This window comes from Corythoichthys intestinalis, chromosome 22 (assembly GCF_030265065.1).
Source record: "Corythoichthys intestinalis isolate RoL2023-P3 chromosome 22, ASM3026506v1, whole genome shotgun sequence".
NCBI classification, from domain to species: domain Eukaryota; kingdom Metazoa; phylum Chordata; class Actinopteri; order Syngnathiformes; family Syngnathidae; genus Corythoichthys; species Corythoichthys intestinalis.
The window spans coordinates 29,917,221-29,935,280 of NC_080416.1; the positions used below are offsets into that span (position 1 = coordinate 29,917,221).

General features: G+C 40.0%; 1 protein-coding gene across 2 annotated transcripts in view; it reads left to right on the forward strand.

Moving 5' to 3' along the window:
- Nucleotides 1-3,946: 3,946 nt before the first annotated feature.
- The window catches only part of pum1 (pumilio RNA-binding family member 1), a 66,963-nt gene continuing 52,849 nt past the window's right edge, over nucleotides 3,947-18,060 (forward strand). For both annotated transcript variants that reach the window (XM_057827661.1, XM_057827660.1), the window contains exons 1-4: nucleotides 3,947-4,116; nucleotides 7,837-8,008; nucleotides 11,887-12,009; nucleotides 17,344-17,412. In XM_057827661.1, coding sequence (XP_057683644.1) covers nucleotides 3,962-4,116; nucleotides 7,837-8,008; nucleotides 11,887-12,009; nucleotides 17,344-17,412 — 519 coding nt within the window. In that variant the 5' untranslated portion in view covers nucleotides 3,947-3,961. The remainder of the gene's footprint in view (nucleotides 4,117-7,836; nucleotides 8,009-11,886; nucleotides 12,010-17,343; nucleotides 17,413-18,060) is intronic.

Genomic DNA, 18,060 nt, shown 5'->3' on the forward strand with positions numbered 1-18,060 from the left:
CTCTGCTAAGACAAAAGGGTTTTTTTTTTTTTTTGTTGCAAAAATAGGAAAAAAAAAAACATATATTTGCAATAATTAATATGTTAAAGTTTTTAATTATATATCAGGTAGAACATAATATTTAATCGGACAATGATTTCAATAAAAAAAAGAAATATGTGTATGTAAAGTTAAATAAATTAAGGGTCATTCAGGGACCCCTATGGTCCTGAGGCCTGGGACAACATATCCAGTTGCCCCTCCGTCGACGGGCTTGGACATGATATATCGATTCTTAGTGAGATTATATCAATAACCTATTGGAATACAAAGTATCACGATATATCACGATATTCATATACAGGTAATCCCCGGGTTATGACGTACCCGATTTATGTGATTTCGATTTTACGACGCATGTCTTGTGCTTTTCTTTTTTCTTTTTTTCTTTTAATGTTGACCTTTATTTCGTGACGCATGCTTTTATTTTGGCGCAGGAAGCGTATAGAAGGTTGTACTTCCGCACGCGAGAGCTTTTACACACCGCACATATGAGAAAGAGTGAAGAGGGGACAGCCTGCGCGCACATTTGTTGCTTGTGAGGGGAAGACTGTATATAACCCCTTTTGTACTGTTTATTGTGCGTTTTCGATTGTGGTCGAATACTTGGGGCAAGTTTATATGATTGTTTTTGATGATGCGCGGATGCTAACTGATACATGCTAATCGCTCGTTATTGCTGTATCAGCAGCTACTTGTAAACGCAAATTTGAATTGCTGTTGAAGATGAGACTGATTTCATTGCATTTTATTTTGATTCTGCAAGTGTTGATGTCATGAGCAGCTGAATAAAGTCAGCAAACCACACAGACGTCTGACATCGTCATTTCGGAGCTTAGCTCGTTCTCTAGCTAGGACTAACGTCTTGGCGAGGACCTATAATACATGTTTTTGGATAGTTTTTTTTTTTTTTTTAATTTAGAGGGTGTTTTGAGGTATTTAAAGGGTTAATTCCGATTTATGCGGAAATCCGGGTTGCATCGCTAGCGCAGGAATGGGACTCGTTTGTCAACCGGGGACTACCTGTGTTGTCACTAGTGCTGCAACGATTAATAAATTAACTTGAGTAATTCGATTAGAAAAAAGATTTGAATTAAACTTTGCTGCTTCGAGTATTCGTTTCATTAAAATGGCGTTGTAATGGTTTGTTTTGAAAGTGTTTGCATTTAGTTTTATTGAGTTGGATGCCCTCTAGTGGCAATAGTGAATATGACATAACCAGTGGTGAAAGTGACTAGAATTTCTTGCCAGAACTCCCTGACGTGAAGGTCGCCACAGAGCCAGAAATTGTATCTATTTATTTATTTATTTATTTGGGGGGGGGGGGGGGTAAACCTATTAAACTACTGAAATGCAAAGAAACCTTTTAGCACAGCTATTTCTATAACACATACAAAAACTGATTTTCATCCAAAATTGTATTTTTTTTCAATGATTTGCAAAATAAAAGTTAACAAAAACAGCAATAATCCCTCCCTCCAGCTCCAAATTTTTATTTTCCCTCATTTCCTCACATACTAAATGCCAAATCTCAATTTTAAATACTTAAGAACATAGGATATATATTAAAATTGAAGTTAATGTATACATTTACTTTTTTTTTTTTAATAATAAAGATATGAGTAACATACGTTCAGAAAAATAAGTACAAATGACTTATATTATGCAGAGTGAAATGGAATATATTTTAAAGATCGCGCAAACATTGACTTTTTTAAATCATAAGGAAATGAATAAGTAGCCTAACATAAATGAACAAATATAAGTCCAAAGTGCACATTGACAGCTAAGATGTTCTGAACCTCCCCATCAGAGCAAATAAAACTAAATATGATAAATAAGCCTCCTCAACTGTTTCGTTGCTCTTAAAGATTTGATCCATTTTATGTTGTATTGCCCTTTTTTGTCGCATCAATTCAACAAGCATTTTTTTTTTTTTTTTTTTGCTGTTCCAGAAAACATGCACATTTGAACCAATCAGAGCTAACCATCTCTGCTGATCAAACACTTTATTATCCTTTTTGTTAACACTTGTGTATGTAAATCTGATGTTGGTAGATCGTTTTCTTTTTGGAGCTGAAATGCATGTGTGGCAGCTTAGCATTTTTTTTTTTAAACATAGCGTTTTGGCAGTTGCTGTCATATTTTCGGAATCAAAGCACCATGTACCGGAACAGCATTCCGGCCCTGAATCCTATACTGGAACTCCGTTCTGGCCCTGAATCTTATAGCGGAACTGAGTTCCTGACCGTTCTGGCCCACTTTCCACCCTGGACATAACTCATTTCACATGGCTGAATCCAGCTGCTACGGGGTTGGGGACGGGCGTGGGGTTGGTGGTGCGTCCCCCTCTTGCCATTCCCGAGGGCCGGTAGATGGGCGCGCAGGTGTCCCGGGGACCACCCTGGATTCCGGGGAGGGGAGGGTGGGGGGGACGAGGGCTCCTTTGCTTGGCTACGGGAGGAGGGATGGGCTGCGCTGCCCCCTCCCCGGGACCGCCCTCCCTCCCCGGGCTGGCTGGGTGGGGGCTGTGGCCCTGTGTCGGCGCCCGCGTGGCGTCTCCGCTCGTCTGCGTGGTTGCTGCGCGCCCGTGCAGCTGGATATAATTGGGTGCGCTCGGGCAGGGGGTCCCGGTGCTGGGATTGGCGATGGGGCGGCGCAGGTCGGTCGCCAATGGGCTTACACTCACAAGGCATTCACACGATTACTGGGTTCTAGATCACAGAGATGATTTGTGTACACTCTACCCCTTTTTATCACTTAGCTTATAGACTCCCCCACCTTCTTCCCCCTCTTTCCTTGGTCAACAGGCCCCCCACATGGTGTCAACCGGAAATACATTTAGCTGATGATAGCACCAACATAGTAGTTAGTGTAGTTCGGCGTTCAATGTATTTCTTGTTGTTTTTTGTGTTTCTTCTCTTTCCTCTCTTGTGTTTCTTTTCTTCTGTTCCCCCATAACCCATTCCTGTTCGCCGTTTTGTCATAATAAATGAGGTATGTTGAATGATCACAAAGGGAGTATGTCAGACTCTCAATGTGAAACATTAAAACTGTTCAGACTACCCGGGCACTTAGACTTCCATTCTCCGTGTCAAACAGCTGAACAGGACAGGTTAAAAAAAAAAAAAAAAAAAAAAAGAATAATGGACCACTAAAATAATCGATAGCTGTTGCCCTAACTGTCCCACCCCAAAACTTACCTTACATGTATATTGCACTCACTTATTTCAGAAAAAATTTAATGGGCCAACTCTTTATAAAAACAAGGAATTTGTCTCGTTATTTTAAACAGTTATTACCCCAAAAAAGTGCTTTTTGGGGGGATTATTTTCTGAAATTCTACTTCGAGTCCTACCAACATCCACACTCATATGAAATCTAAAAGAAAACATTCAAAATTCCCTTCCAGTAATGTTTTACGCTAAAAATACGTATTCAATAGGAATAGTAAGTACACTGTTACCATGGCGACAGTCTGTCTGCATTACGTCACCCCCATACACTTTGCGGCAGTCTTCCCTGGAGCCCCGGGGAACCGGACTGGGGAAGTCACCAGCTCAGCGTGACCGGGATGAGGCTTCTAATTTGGGCTTGCATTTTTGGGTGAAGGCGCGGCGCGTGACGTTCAGTCTGTCTGACCACAGCGCGTTGCCATGGTTGCCAGTTACCTGGTTGTCTTGGAGACAGAGCCCCCACCCCCCATAACAGTAATTTATTTAATTAAATTGAATAATGTTTTCGTTTTTTTACTGTATTGTAGCGCCAAGTACATGGTGTCTTTCCGGTGCCCTCTCGATACAGCAATGAATGTACACTATTCGTCCATTGACAAACATGGTGAATGAGGTCCACAAATGCAACACACGGCCTAACAAAGAAAGCGGGCCCCGGTGCGGCCCTCCCCTCCCCGGTTGGCGCAATGAACCGCACGCTCTCTCCCGGCCCTCCCGTCCCTTCCCATCATGCAGCGCTCGCGCCTACTCCTCCGCCGAGCCGCCATGTTGTCGGAGTGAAATCCTGGGGCGTCAGAAAGAAGCTGGGGCCGAAATCCGCGACCATCCACCCTCTCCGCCGGTAAGTGGCGCCTGCTGTCCGCTCGCGATACCTCGGCACGCTCTTAGCCACCCACCGGTGCGGATATTGTCGCCATGGAGGGGTGAGAGGGGCGGCTTTTGTGAGACGGAGCCGACTCACCTCCCAAGCTTTCAGTCCCCCCCCCTCCTTTCCTCCCGTTGTGTCGGTCTTCCGCTCCAGACAGCTCGCGGGCCTTTGTTTAGCACCCGCGTCACGAGTACCTGTTCGGCCGCAGGGGGCTCGGCCCACCGGCAAGAGAACCGTTTGTGCCAGCAGCACCGCCGCTTGTTGCTAAACACACTTTTTGGCGCCCATGTTTGGGCACCGGTTCACCCGGGGCTGAAAGCGCTGTGAAGTCGGTGGTGGAGGAGGAGGGGGAGGCCGTGTTATTGTTGCTAGACACCTACAGAGCAAGCAAGCGACCAACCGAGCCTTCCTCTTGCCAAAGCCGCTTCCGGCGTGAGTGAACCGGGATACGTGCGAATGTAAGCCTCGTTTATTGATTGTCAGAGCCGGTGCTTTTGTTGTGTCATGTCCGTTGTGTAGGGAGGGAGAAAGACTAACGTGAGTGCCCGAAGAAGCTAACCTGTATTGTCACACCCCGTTAATGTAGCCAGTGGTGGTTACATGCTATGAATGTATTGGTCAGTGGACCACCGGTGTCCTTCCCGGTTCTCGGTGGCGTTCAACCCGGGAATAGTCGCTCGTTTCCGGATGCTATAAGCATGTCATGTCGGTGAATGACACGAGTGTTGTGGATTTCCGGGTGTTTTTCTACTTGCCTCCTCGTTGCTTTGGCCGTCATTTCTGGCATTTTTTGTAACAAAGAGAGTTTTTAACGGGTTATGTTTTATGCTTTTTGTCAGTTTTTAACATATATATATTACATTCGTGAAATTGTCTTTCGTCAAAAGGGGGTGTGTATGCCTGACGATAGCTAACATGCTAATATAATGAAACAATATGGCCCTCAGTGTCCTCAGCCGAATATGAACCTGGTGAATTTTCCGTAAAAAGAGATTAAAGGGGGTAAGGTAAGCAGGGGGGTTGTAAAAGACAGATCGGCCTTTGCGTGTTGCATTATTTGGGGGATGTTAACCTGCTCAGCATCCATCTGTTCAGGTTGAATGAATCACAACAGAAAGTGAGCATTGTTATCATTGTCAAGGCAGACATTTTGTTTTGGCAAGAATCAGATTGTGCAGGTGAGTACACTTCAGCTAATAGTCATAAATTCATCGAATACGATAAAAAAAAAAGAACAAAAAAAGGCAGTTTGAGGATGCTTTAAAATAGATTATTATCACAGACAAGTGAGTTGATTATAAATTAACGCAACCTCAGTGAGTGCATTTAAACTGTTACCTGTTCAGATTTTTTTTTTTAAATTATTCATTTATAATGAATGAGAACTGCTGAAGCATGCAAGTTAGTACTTTACTTTGAAACGGTTTCCCCCAAAGAGTTTAGAGAGTAAAATGTCATATTCCATTTATAGTGTAGCATTTCAGTATCTGCTTTATGAATCTTTTCCATGTCCTCTGGTATTAAAAGACATTTAATGAAGTGCTTTATGTTATGTTTATGTTAAATAATGTTAGATATTAGTTGTACAGCTTTGATTTGTAGTTAGCGTTACTAGTGTATTTAGCGTACGAGAATCATACAAAGTGATAATAAAAGTACGTAATGATTGGAGAAGTGGTACATTTTGTGTTTATTTTTCATTACAATGCTGTATTTTTTTCCCCTTTTTGCTTAGTTTATGAATTATGTAAATGTTTTTGTCTCACATTTATGTCAAATCTGCGTTTCATAAAAGTTTGTGAGTGGGGTATTTTTCTCTATTATTTTTGTACATTTCTATGGTTGTTTTGTATCCCTCGTCTGAAAAGATTTTGGAGCTTAGGATAGAAAGACTTGAAGTTCTTAAAAGATAAAAGTTATAATGAGTTAAAATAATTTGATATTAAAACCTCTCTTGATGTTTTCATTTTTAAACGATTTGTAAAATTAGTTCAACTAGTAGGTCGCCATTGTTGTTGACGTCGCAGGGCAGAAACGTCACTGGACTACGCTGCCGGGCTTACAGAGTATGACTAGCTGCATAAACATGTCATCTGTTCAGCCCCTTTAATTTGAACCCGAGAGGAACATTAATGAGCAGGACAGCACTGTCGATATTTCACACATCAAGCAGCAAAAGCAAAATGAAAAGGAAAGACTGGATGAGATGAGAGTGGGACCAAACCGGTGTTCTGCCAAAATGTGCTACACTGGCGAAATGTACTGCTAGAGTCGAATTTGACACCCAAAGTACTACCGTGCGCTTTTAGCTTGATTTGTTTAGATCCATACAGGCAGAACATACTAAAGATGCCTTAAGAAAATACTTAAATGTTGTAATATCAAACAAGGGTGGTTTAAATACGCTAAGTGACTAATGTGGTCAACAGATCAACAATCTGCTTCAAAGCTACCACAAGAAATCACAATGCTTAAAAGTATGGGAGGGAAACGCATGCAAAAAGTATTTATAAAAAATTCAATAAAAGCACAAATAGTAAGTACTCACCGCTTTTAACCGATGTGCGCATGTGTGTAATGTCTCTCCGCGTAAAAAACCAAGGCAAGCAACGAAGGGATCTAGAATACGAACTGTCAAATGGCAGCAAGTCAATATCTTGGCAACCTGCCTAGGATCGGTTCAAAGACACTGCTGATTAGCTGAATTGGATGCAGGTACGACGTTGGGAACTCATCCCACAGCTCTGTAAGAAAACAATGTGACCAGCAGCAGATTGTGACAAAATCATGCCAGTCGCTATACTAGCTTCGCTTGCTAGTTGGCACAGCTATTCTCCCAGTCCAGGCCAACTACGTCATCACCACGAGCGTCCATCGCGTGCATAAAACACGGGGCCCTCCATAGGTCAAAACATATTCTAAATATTATAGATCTTTAAATCAATAGCAATATTTTATGTGTTTCAAATAACATATTTTAGTAAATGAGGACAATTGTAGCTCATCAGACCCTACAAGTCTTTAAGTCCGAGGTTCCCTTTAACTTTACGTTGTAATTTTCATATTTTCAATCGTGTCAGTCTAAAGTTGTGGTCAACTTGTTTTTTCTTAAACTTTGTAGTATTGTTTTAGCTGCAGCATTCTAATATTTGTCTTTTTTTTAGCTAATTTGTATTTTTTGTAGTATTAGTTTCTAGTTGTTTGTGTATTTTTAAATTTTTTTTTTTTTTGTAATATTCTCCTTGTGTTCTTTCCGCCTTGAGCACTTTTCTCTAGTGTATTTTAATGTAGTTTTTGTAGCGTCGTAGTTTTTCTTACCATTATTTCTTTGCCTCTCGTTAGATTGTGCCAATGTACCTAATCCGCTCACTCCCGTTATCAAATCCTTAGTTGATTCATAATAGTAGCATTGCAATAACACTGGCAACCGTGTTCATTGTGTCAACAGATTCATGATGATTCATGATTTGTGAAAATCAATATATTTTCATCGCGTTTCTCCTTGTAGGAAAAACGAAACACTTTTCAGCCAGTGTCGCTGATTTAGTCATCAAAATTATTGCCTGTTTTAACAGCCCCAATGAAATCCTGAGTTATGCCTGGCAACAAGTGAGAATGTACTTTAAAGTGCTTATTAGCCATTCAAAAGGCAATGTCATGGCGTAACGGTTGTTTTTTTGCTTTGCTTGCCAGGCTGTGGTGGAATGAGCAGTGTGTGCTGAAGAGGAAAGCAGTACTCTGGCAGGATTCCTTCAGCCCCCACCATAGAACTACGTGTCCCAGCAGCATGCCCGTGGTGCTGAGCAGCGGAGGACACGCCCCTCCCGCCGGGCAGACCCCCCAGGTTGCACCTCAAAGCCAGCAGGTAAAACACAAAAAAGTTTATCAGTACAATTCTATTTTATAGTCCCGATGATGTGAGAGTCCAGTCAGTCATTTTTTTAGACTACATCTACACTAGGACGGATAAAGGCCTTAAACGTGTACCGTAATTTTCGGTCTATAAACCGCTACTTTTTTCCTTCATTTTGAATTCTGCGGCTTATAGTCCAGTGCGACTCATTTGTTGATTTATTTGGGTTAATAGGTAACACTTTATTTGACAGCGGCGTCATAACAATGTCATAAGACCGTCATAATTATGACATGACACTATCATGGGCATTACTTAAAGTGCGTACGACAGGAGGAGAGAAGTCGTAAAAAGTATTATGTGAATTAGAATCATATTTTGAGACGATTCGACTATACACAACAATTTAGCAAAGCGCAGATGACGAAAAATTAAGTCTTTTAATCTGCCAGTTAGCCACGCCTACCATTATGGGGCTCTAGCGTCCCCAACAGGTGGATGACGTCAGCGGGAGAATGGGCTCATCGGTTTTACTATTCAGCCCATTGAGGGGGAATTATTCAGAACGAGGAAAACGCGACAAAGAGAGCCACAAAATGTGATTGTTTCAGTCTCTCTACTCCAATATTTTTACAGGATATTCTTTTTATCCAAATATTTTTCCCCAATAGCTAGATAAATGGCATGGTCATGACAAATACCAGTCTTGTACTAAATGGAATATGAAATAATAAAAATGCATTCATTCAGGACGACATGGCAAAATTACTCCATATGGTCAAAACTGTTGACGTCACCTTTACTGTTGCACCTCCCGAACGATATTTTATGCCACCTAAGTCAGGCTTATGTCATTTCCCTTCCCCGGCTTTGGCGGATGTAAACAAACCAAAAGGCGTAACAGCTAGCCGACATGCTAACCCGAACCGAGTAACGTTTTAAAGTCTTCGAAACGGAAAGTCACACATAACTAGCCCGGATCATTTCACATGACGACTGGGTTGTCGATTGTCTTCGCCGATCGGCAACCTGCCTGGCAGCAAACAAGTTAGAGCTCGTCATTCCCCTGCTGAGGTCAGAAGGCTCGTTTGTGGGGAAGCAGCTGGATAATGACCGCCGGACAAACCGGCCGACGTCGGAGGAGCATGTAGCTGCCAAATGGTTAACACAAATATGGCAAAATAATGCTTTATTACACGGCGAAGTCGTAAACAGTGAGAGACTCATAGGAGGGCGGCTGCAGTTGTTATGCAGCTAACATGACAATATGTGTATGAGGAGAGCTTTTTACATGCCCATCCATGATCAAACGTAAGTAGTCCTTTATTTAAAGAAAGTTTGTAGTGTTTACTTTGTAATCGCTTTATTCGCGGCTATTTTTAACACAAAGTTGCAATTTCTGATCGGTCGGAAAATTTGACAGAACACTGGACACATGAAGAGGGCAATAAACCGAGTATATTGATCTCCCGGGGGGGGCGGTTGTCGGCAGAGGGAACAAGGAGCATGTCAACCACAAAATGCAAGCCACCTACATATTAAAATGATCCCAGTATTTGACATAATACAAAACACAATGGTCCCACAGTAGTAGGGCTTGTTTTGATCAATATCCACCGGTGAAAGGGAACCTTTTAAAACCTCCAAAAGGCTCACACGCCTCTCCGTCGTACAGCAAGATTTTTCTGCAGCTGTTTGACTGGCGTGATACGAAAAATAAACAAATTAATACACGAAATCAGCTGAATCCTTAGTCCTTCTCATACAACAGTACGGCTGTATAGTGAAGAGGACTCCTTCTCCCGTAGATGTCACAGTGCCCTCTTCCTCAATGCAAGACCGAAGACGGAAGTCTGTCATTTTCGTAGCGCGGGATTAAAAAATTGAATAAATATATCGATCGCTTCTTCACACATCCAAGTGGTCCATTTCATTCAGGAGCATAAAATACCTCGTGTATTATGAAATAAACATGCTTTTTTGTGTCACAGGCACTTTAATGCTTATGACAGATGTCAATTAGTGTCATCTGGATAATTATGTCACCAACTCAGTACTTCTCAAATAGTGGGTCGCGCTCCCCCAGGGGGGCGCAGAGCGATGTGGGGGTTGGCGCATGTGACCTCGGGGAACATACTTTTTCTTTTTTTTTGCGGTACTAGAATAAATTGTACTTGGACTTCCACTCAGTGGGTGGCAGTGGCACTCATATTTTCAGAGTGTGCGCAGTATTTTTGAACCAAGCAAGAGCAAAGAGCTATTAAGAACTGTGCGCTGTTTTCCGGCCGCCGAACACCGGGCTCATGCGATGACCCACTCTCTTCTCCGGTTGTCACGTGACGTGTCCACCCGAGAAGTCCCATTTTCAGCTTGGGATCATCTCGACGACCGCCCTCACCTGCGGTTCTCCCCTGGCCGCTGAGAATGCGCCGTTTTCGGGCTGTTAGGCTTTGACTTTGAATACAGTGGGAGACGAGGAAAGACCAATCTGTTTACTAGAGGCGTGCAAAATTTCCAATTCTTAGATTATTCGCGATTCGGCCGTGGAAGATTCGAGAACCATTCACAAACATCCAAATTCCGATTATTTAATTATAACAGGTAAAGCGGAACTAAAAGAAAGTCAGCACGGTCTTTGGGACGCAATGAGGAACGGACCGAGAGCAAATATCATGTTCAATTATGGAATAACGGGAGCAATTTTAAGAACTGTAGCGGTTGATTCACAACATTAAATTAATTGAATGTAGTTTAAAGCTGCTGATACAGAATGGGGACTGGAGTAGTTTATTTACATTTATTTTTGTATATTTGTTTACTGTTATATGTTAACTTGATACTGAAATAGTAGTTTGGTTTAGCCTGAAAGGATTTTTGAATGATTTTGGAACTGATATACAAAACATTAAAAGAAAAAAGAAAAAAAAGTAGGGGGGTGCATCAATAATCGTTTTTTAATCGAATCGGAGCCTCTAAATCGTAATCGAATCGTTAGGTGCCCAAAGATTCCCAGCTCTACTGTTTACTGTGTCTAAAAATGTTTGTAGCGAACAGCGGGAAGCCAAATCAATTAGACATTACACCCCAATCTCATTGATAAGCCGCTTGATAGTTTTTCAGCTAAAGCATCCCGAATATTGCTAACAATCGTCCCACTTTGTCAGTGTTACATCAGTAAACAAGTGAGCACTGTTAGCATGCTCAGTGCAAAATAACCCCACATCATTGCAAACATTGCAAAGGAGCTGATACTGTGAGCAGCAAAAATAAAAACTGTCCCTCAGTCCAATGACACTGTCATTTTTCTTCTATTCAGTTTTGTTTTTTTAGGCAAATTTTTCGGCATATTGTCCTCATGCGTTAATGTTGCAAATCAATTTGAATTTATTATTATTTGTTGGTTTCATTACATTTTTCAGTATCAAATGGTCAAAAATGTACAAAAAATGTGTGTCAGTGTACTTTTACAATTTGGATGTGACGTTTTTTCCTTTTTTTTTTTTCATTTAGGCAAATTTATGCGCTTTAAGTCTTTTCTGTTACAAACAAAATGTTAATAAAGGCACATTTTATTGTAAGTTGATCTATTTTACTTTTTTCTTTAACAGAAAAAAGGACACAGTGTTTGGCATAATCGTAATTTAATACACAAATGCTACTATTTACAGTGGCGGCAGAGAGTTTTGGGGGGTGCGAAACATTTACGTCTTCCTGGGGTGGGGGGGCGTAACAGAAAATAATTGAGAAGCACTGCACTAACTCCACATACTGTATGTCCAGCTCGGACCTTTAACATCCATTCAAATGTGAGATAATTTGCCTCCCACTTCAAACAGATTGGACGTCTATTAGTGATGAACTCATTCTAATTTTTTGTTTTGTCCGCTCAGGGTGTGGCTGGTGCCGGACGTTCCCAGGATGACGCCATGGTGGATTATTTCTTCCAAAGGCAGCACGGCGAGCAACCCGGAAAACACCGCTGGCCAACCGGGGACAACATCCACGACAGCCAGGTGTGTGGGCCCTGGTAATAATTCAAAGTACTTCCGTGAGATGAACCAATTTTATGGGTTGATTCGAGTTCATTTGTAATGATTTACTTTAGTCCAGAGAGGTCCCTATGCCAGCAAAACAGGGCTGTGATAAGTCACCACACAACGCAAATGTGCGGTGCGTGAATATAACAAACAATACATGACAATTAATAAATCATGACATGGTAAAGACACACAAGAATTAACCACTAACAAAGACATGTTATTAAAACAAAAGGCTAATTTAAAGGCAAGCTAGGAAGTAATCTATAGTTAACGCTACGCTAATCTATATCCTAGCATATCTTTATTGTGAGTTTTACTAAACAGAGCTGCTAATGTTTTAGTTTGTGTTGTGTCAATAAATGCATAAAGGGGGAAAAAAATGTGCCCATTTTCACACCATTGGCTTTATTGTTTTTGCATTAATGAGGGCCGAACGATATTGGGAATAAACTGATTTTGCGACTTTTTGGGGGGACTTTTTTAACGATTAATCGACTATTCCAATATTTTTACCAGCTTTTTAAAAAAAAAAATTTTTTTTTTACTGATCTTACAGTTAAATTTTAGCTGACAATTATTATTTCATAAAACATTTTGGAACACTTAAATTCTTTATTAAACTACAAATAAAAACATAGATAACAATATTAAGTAACAAACAATGAGGTCTAATGCTGATGGCATGAACTATTGCAAAAGAATGGAATGCAAACAAATTCAGAACACTGAGACTTCAGTTTTCCAACGGGATTCAATACAATTCTTACTCTCTATGTTTGTGGTATGTCTATATTGTTATAAGAGTGAGCACCAGCAGAGTGGATAAATAAATGTCACGTGTCAGTGGAGGGAAGTACGTGAGAAAAAAATTGATGCACGTTGGTACGACTCTACGATGGAATATTCGGGCCAAATAAATTAATTATTTAAAAAAAAAAAAAAAAGTAAGAATTTAAAGTTTTACTATTGCTACGAGAAACAAAGTCTCATTATTATGTAGTGGTGATGTAGCTGTCAGCAACGCTCTTTACATACATGCACAGTGGGGAGAACAAGTATTTGATATACTGCCGATTTTGCTGGCTTTTCCACTTGCAAAGCATGTAGAGGTCTGTAATTTGTATCATAAGTTCTCTTCAACTGTGAGGGACGGAATCTAATACAAAAAAACAGAAAATCACATATGATTTTTAAATAATAAATTTGCATTTAATTGCATGAAATAAGTATTTGATACATCACAAAAATCAAACTTAATATTTGGTACAGAAACCTTTGTTTGCTATTACAGATACCAAACGTTTCCTGTAGTCCTTGACAAGGTTTGCACACACTGCAGCAGGGATTTTGGCCCAATCCTCCATGCAGATCTTCTCCAGAGCCTTCAGGTTTCGGGGCTGCTGCCGGGCAACACGGACTTTCAGCTCCCTCCATAGATTTTCTATCGGGTTCAGATCTGGTGACTGGCTAGGCCACTCCAGGACCATAAGATGCTTCTTACGGAGCCACTCTTTAGTTGCCTTGGCTGTGTGCTTTGGGTCGTTGTCATGCTGGAAGACCCAGCCACGACCCATCTTCAGGGCTCTCACTGAAGGAAGGAGGTTGTCAGCCAAGATCTGGCGAGACATAGCCCCATCCATCCTCCCCTCAATACGGTGCAGTTGTCCTGTCCCCTTGGCAGAGAAGCAGCCCCCAAAAATGATGTTTCCTCCTCCATGTTTCACGGTTGGGATGGTCTCCTTGGGGTTGTACTCATCCTTCTTTTTCCTCCAAACATGACGAGTCGAGTTTAGACCAAAAAGTTCAATTTTGGTCTCATCCGACCACATGACCTTCTCCCATTGCTCCTCTGGATCATCCAGATGGTCAGTGGCAAACTTTAGACGTGTCTGGACATGCGCTGGCTACAGCAGCGGGGCCTTGCGTGCGCTGTAGGATTTTAATCCATGACGGCGTAATGTGTTTCCGATGGTTTTCTTCGAGACTGTGGTTCCAGCTCTCTTCAGGTCATTGACCAGGTCCTGCCGTGTAGTTCTGGGCTGATCCCTCACCTTCCTCATGATCAGTGATGCCCCACGAGGTGAGATCTTTCATGGAGCCCCAGAACGAGGCAGATTGACCGTCAACTTGAACTTCTTCGGTTTTCTAATAATGGCTCCAACAGTTGTTACCTTCTCACCAAGCTGCTTGCTTATTTTCCTGTAGCCCATCCCAGCCTTGTGCAGGTCTATTACTTTATCCCTGATGTCCTTACACAGCTGTTTGGTCTTGGCCATTGTGGAGAGGTTGGAGTTTGTTTGTTTGAGCATGTGAACAGGTGTCTTTTATACAGGTAACAAGTTTAAACAGGTGCAGTTACCTCCGGTAATGAGTGGAGAACAGGAGGGGTTCTTGAAAAAGAACTAAGAGCCGAAATATTTACTAGTTCGTAATGTATCAAGTACTTATTTCATGCAGTTAAATACAAATTTATTATTTAAAAATTATACAATGTGGTTTTCTGGATTTTTATATTTTATTAGTTTCCGTCCCTCACAGTTGAAGAGAACTTATGATACAAATTACAGACCTCTACATGGCTTGCAAATAAGAAAACCAGAAAAATCGGCAGTGTATCAAATGCATGTTCTCCCCACTGTATGTACCTTAGCTGGGAGCTACGACAGAGCATTAGTATAAATTCTTCTATGGATTAAAATTTGATGTAGATGAAGCAAAAATAATAAGGATTTCCTTATTTGTAAAACCGATTCCAAACACTAGATGCTTTCAATATTGTTGATTTTAACAGAGGCGGCAACTAAACCTGTCGCGATATGCACTAAGTCAGATTATCGCAGGGTAATAAAAATGAGGGTGGTAATTTTTCCGCCTGCGATTTATCGCTGTGTGCATGCGTGCGTACATATATGCGTGCGTGTGCTGTGTGCACTCGGCACACGAGTTCATACATACAAAATAAGGAAACACGTCTATATTAAACATGGTAAAACAGCATTGCTACATTGGGCTAATGGAAAAAAAGACAACGTACAGTACTAACCACTTTAGTCTGCTATAAAACATTGACAGTCTTCTCCACAATGCAAAATTGCGGTTAAAAGGTGACACATCAAACATGAAAACTCGCTGGATTAAAGAATTTGCAAGCCATGCGAACAAAAGAAAAAAAATCTTTTACTGATCAACATGCATGACGAAAGGGAAGTGTATTTTGTTTTTGTTTCTTTTTACTGGGTGTAAAGTTTACGGTTAGTGGCTTAGCAAACGTACTTCCGGTGAACATTTCAAAAATAAAAGCATGCCATGTTTAGATTTCTGGAGGCAATCGCATATTCTTTAATCGATGAACTAGTTAGTTTGAATAGTCGAGTAATAGGATAAGGAACATGAAAAATTAAAATACCTGAGCTGAGCCTCAAACGGTATAAAAAATAAATAAATAAATGAGGATCTAAGTACAACAAAATAACATACCTAAAGTCCGCTAGCTTAAATGCTATAATTTTTTTTTTTTTTTTTTCACAATGCTCTTAACAAATGGTTCAGACACATATTTCCACAAAAAACGGCTAAATATACCTATAAACTAAATTACAAATGCATTAAAAAACATTAGCTCAAGCAAAAACATTGGTCTTAATAGGGAGCAGTTGGATTCAGCCTTGTGATGTGAGGCAGACCAGAGGGCAGTGTATCCACCCTAGTCAATAAAACTAAATGGAAACACATTCAAAACAAACCATTACAACGCTACTTTAATTAAACGAATACTTGGAGCGACAAAATTTAATTTGAATATCTTTTTCTATCGAATAATCGAGTTAATCGATTAATCCTTGCAGCACTAAATGATAATATGATGTAATAAATGATAATAATTTGCTTCAAATTTGTTGCATGCACATTTTGCAGGACAAGATCAGTCATTTTGGATCAAATAAACACTTTAAATGGGCTTCAATTGGCAGACAACAAAAATGAGAGTGGGTTTCTCACCTATTTCATATTCTGCACCAATCTAGCTTTAAAATGACTCATTATGCATGGTATTTTTTTAAATATCTATGAATTTTAGCATAGTTTGTTTTATTGAAGTATAACAATTTATTGCATTTCAATAGGTGATTTATTGGGATTTATTGTCACTATATTCGTGGTTGAATAGGTTAAAAAAAACAGGCAAAAATATCGCATATCGCAATAATTTATGAGACAATACTAGTATATACTATATATATGTATATATATATATATATATATATATATATATATATATATATATATAGTATATATGTATATATTTAAAGGCTTATTTTTCTCACAGCATTTGAAAGTTTTTATAAAAAATCACCTATATAAGAATATAGGTGATTTTTTTTAAATGTAAAAAGTGTGACCAAGGTTTTGTTTTTTTTTTTGCATGAAAAAATCATTTCAATTTAATCAGTTAATATAAGCATCTATGGTGTAAAAGATGTTTTAGAATGTATACTGTAATAACGTGTAGAACGTGAAAAGTAACGTCACTTACTTTGCTGAGTAACTAATTACTCTTACAATGAAGAAACTGAGATACTAACTGAATTACTTTTTGGGAGAATTAATTTATAACTTTAACTAATTATATTTTTTAAGATTAACAACACTGATTATACTCACCTGGACGCTACAAACTGTATGTTTATAAAAAAAAATGTCCAGGAGTAACGTGAACGCTATGCTAACGAGTTCCATTTACAGTAGTGTATGATGATCATTCAGCACAGACCTTTAAAGGCTAAAGCAGCATTGCATATTTTCCCTTGCCAAGATAAGAGAACAAAACTTACCGTGTGTGTTTCAAAACAAGCAAACCTGGAAAGTACACTGGTGAATTGGGGAGGGCGTAGCACGTCACATGAATGACACAACCAGATACTACTAGATGCAAGCTAATTACACATAAAAAGGTTACACATTGTGAACATGCAAAGGAAACTATGTTGCATGTTTCGTTCTTGTCATGCTTGTTATCGTCTCATACTTGTTGATGAAATATTTTCGTTATCGTTGACGAAAACAACACTGTTTTGCCGCAAACGCCAATTGAACTTTGAGCTTAGCATCTCCACTGAAAGGAATGTTGTGTATTCATGTCACTTGAGTAAAAGCCTCCTCAAAGTGACCCTCTTGTTATAACCTAGGTTTCCAGATGGTGCTTATTCTGCAATATTTTGACTGTCGGAATTAAAAAATAAATGCCTCTCTTGTGAAAACAAAACAAATAGTAGCTAATTGTTGCTGATTTTTGTCGTTTGTCTTCAGGTGCGCTCCATGGACGAGTTGAACCACGACTTTCAGGCTCTGGCACTGGAGGGACGTGCTATGGGAGAGGTAACACTGCACACACATTTAAAACTATAGTAGTCTAGTCCTTTTAAAAAAAAAAAAAAAAAAAAAAAAATTTAATATACTGATCGTCACTGGCTAACCACAGACTTGACGAACAGGAAATCCAGGCATATTGGAAGTGGGTGGGAAGTTTAAAATGGATGTACAGACCTGACCTTTGTTTTTCCAGAATAACGAGATCGGAGAAAAGACTAGAAGCCACCCAGCATTTTTGGTTTGGCATTATCTACCTTTGAGACGCTTGATTCATTCTTGATTTAATTAAAAGAGATTTTGCGGAACCAAATAACACTTTTTTTTATATTTTGTCATTTTCGTCTGACATTAGTTACATTTTTTTGGTCTGTTTTTGTTCTACCTTCTAATAATTTGGTATTTTGTATGAATTTAGATCACTGGTGTCCAAACTAGTGCTCAAAAGACGCTGTGGGGGCAGGTTTTTGTTTCAACACGGTTTAACCAATGAGGTTTCAGTGGAAACAAGCAGCACCCAACTTCAATTAACTGATTAAAAGGGAAGTTTAGAATTTTTGACATTCGGCTTAATTTTTAAGTTGGCGGAGTTTTAATTAGTCGGTAGGGTTGGTCTCAACAAATTCTGTGCAGTTTGTTAGTTGCAGGGCTCCGGAG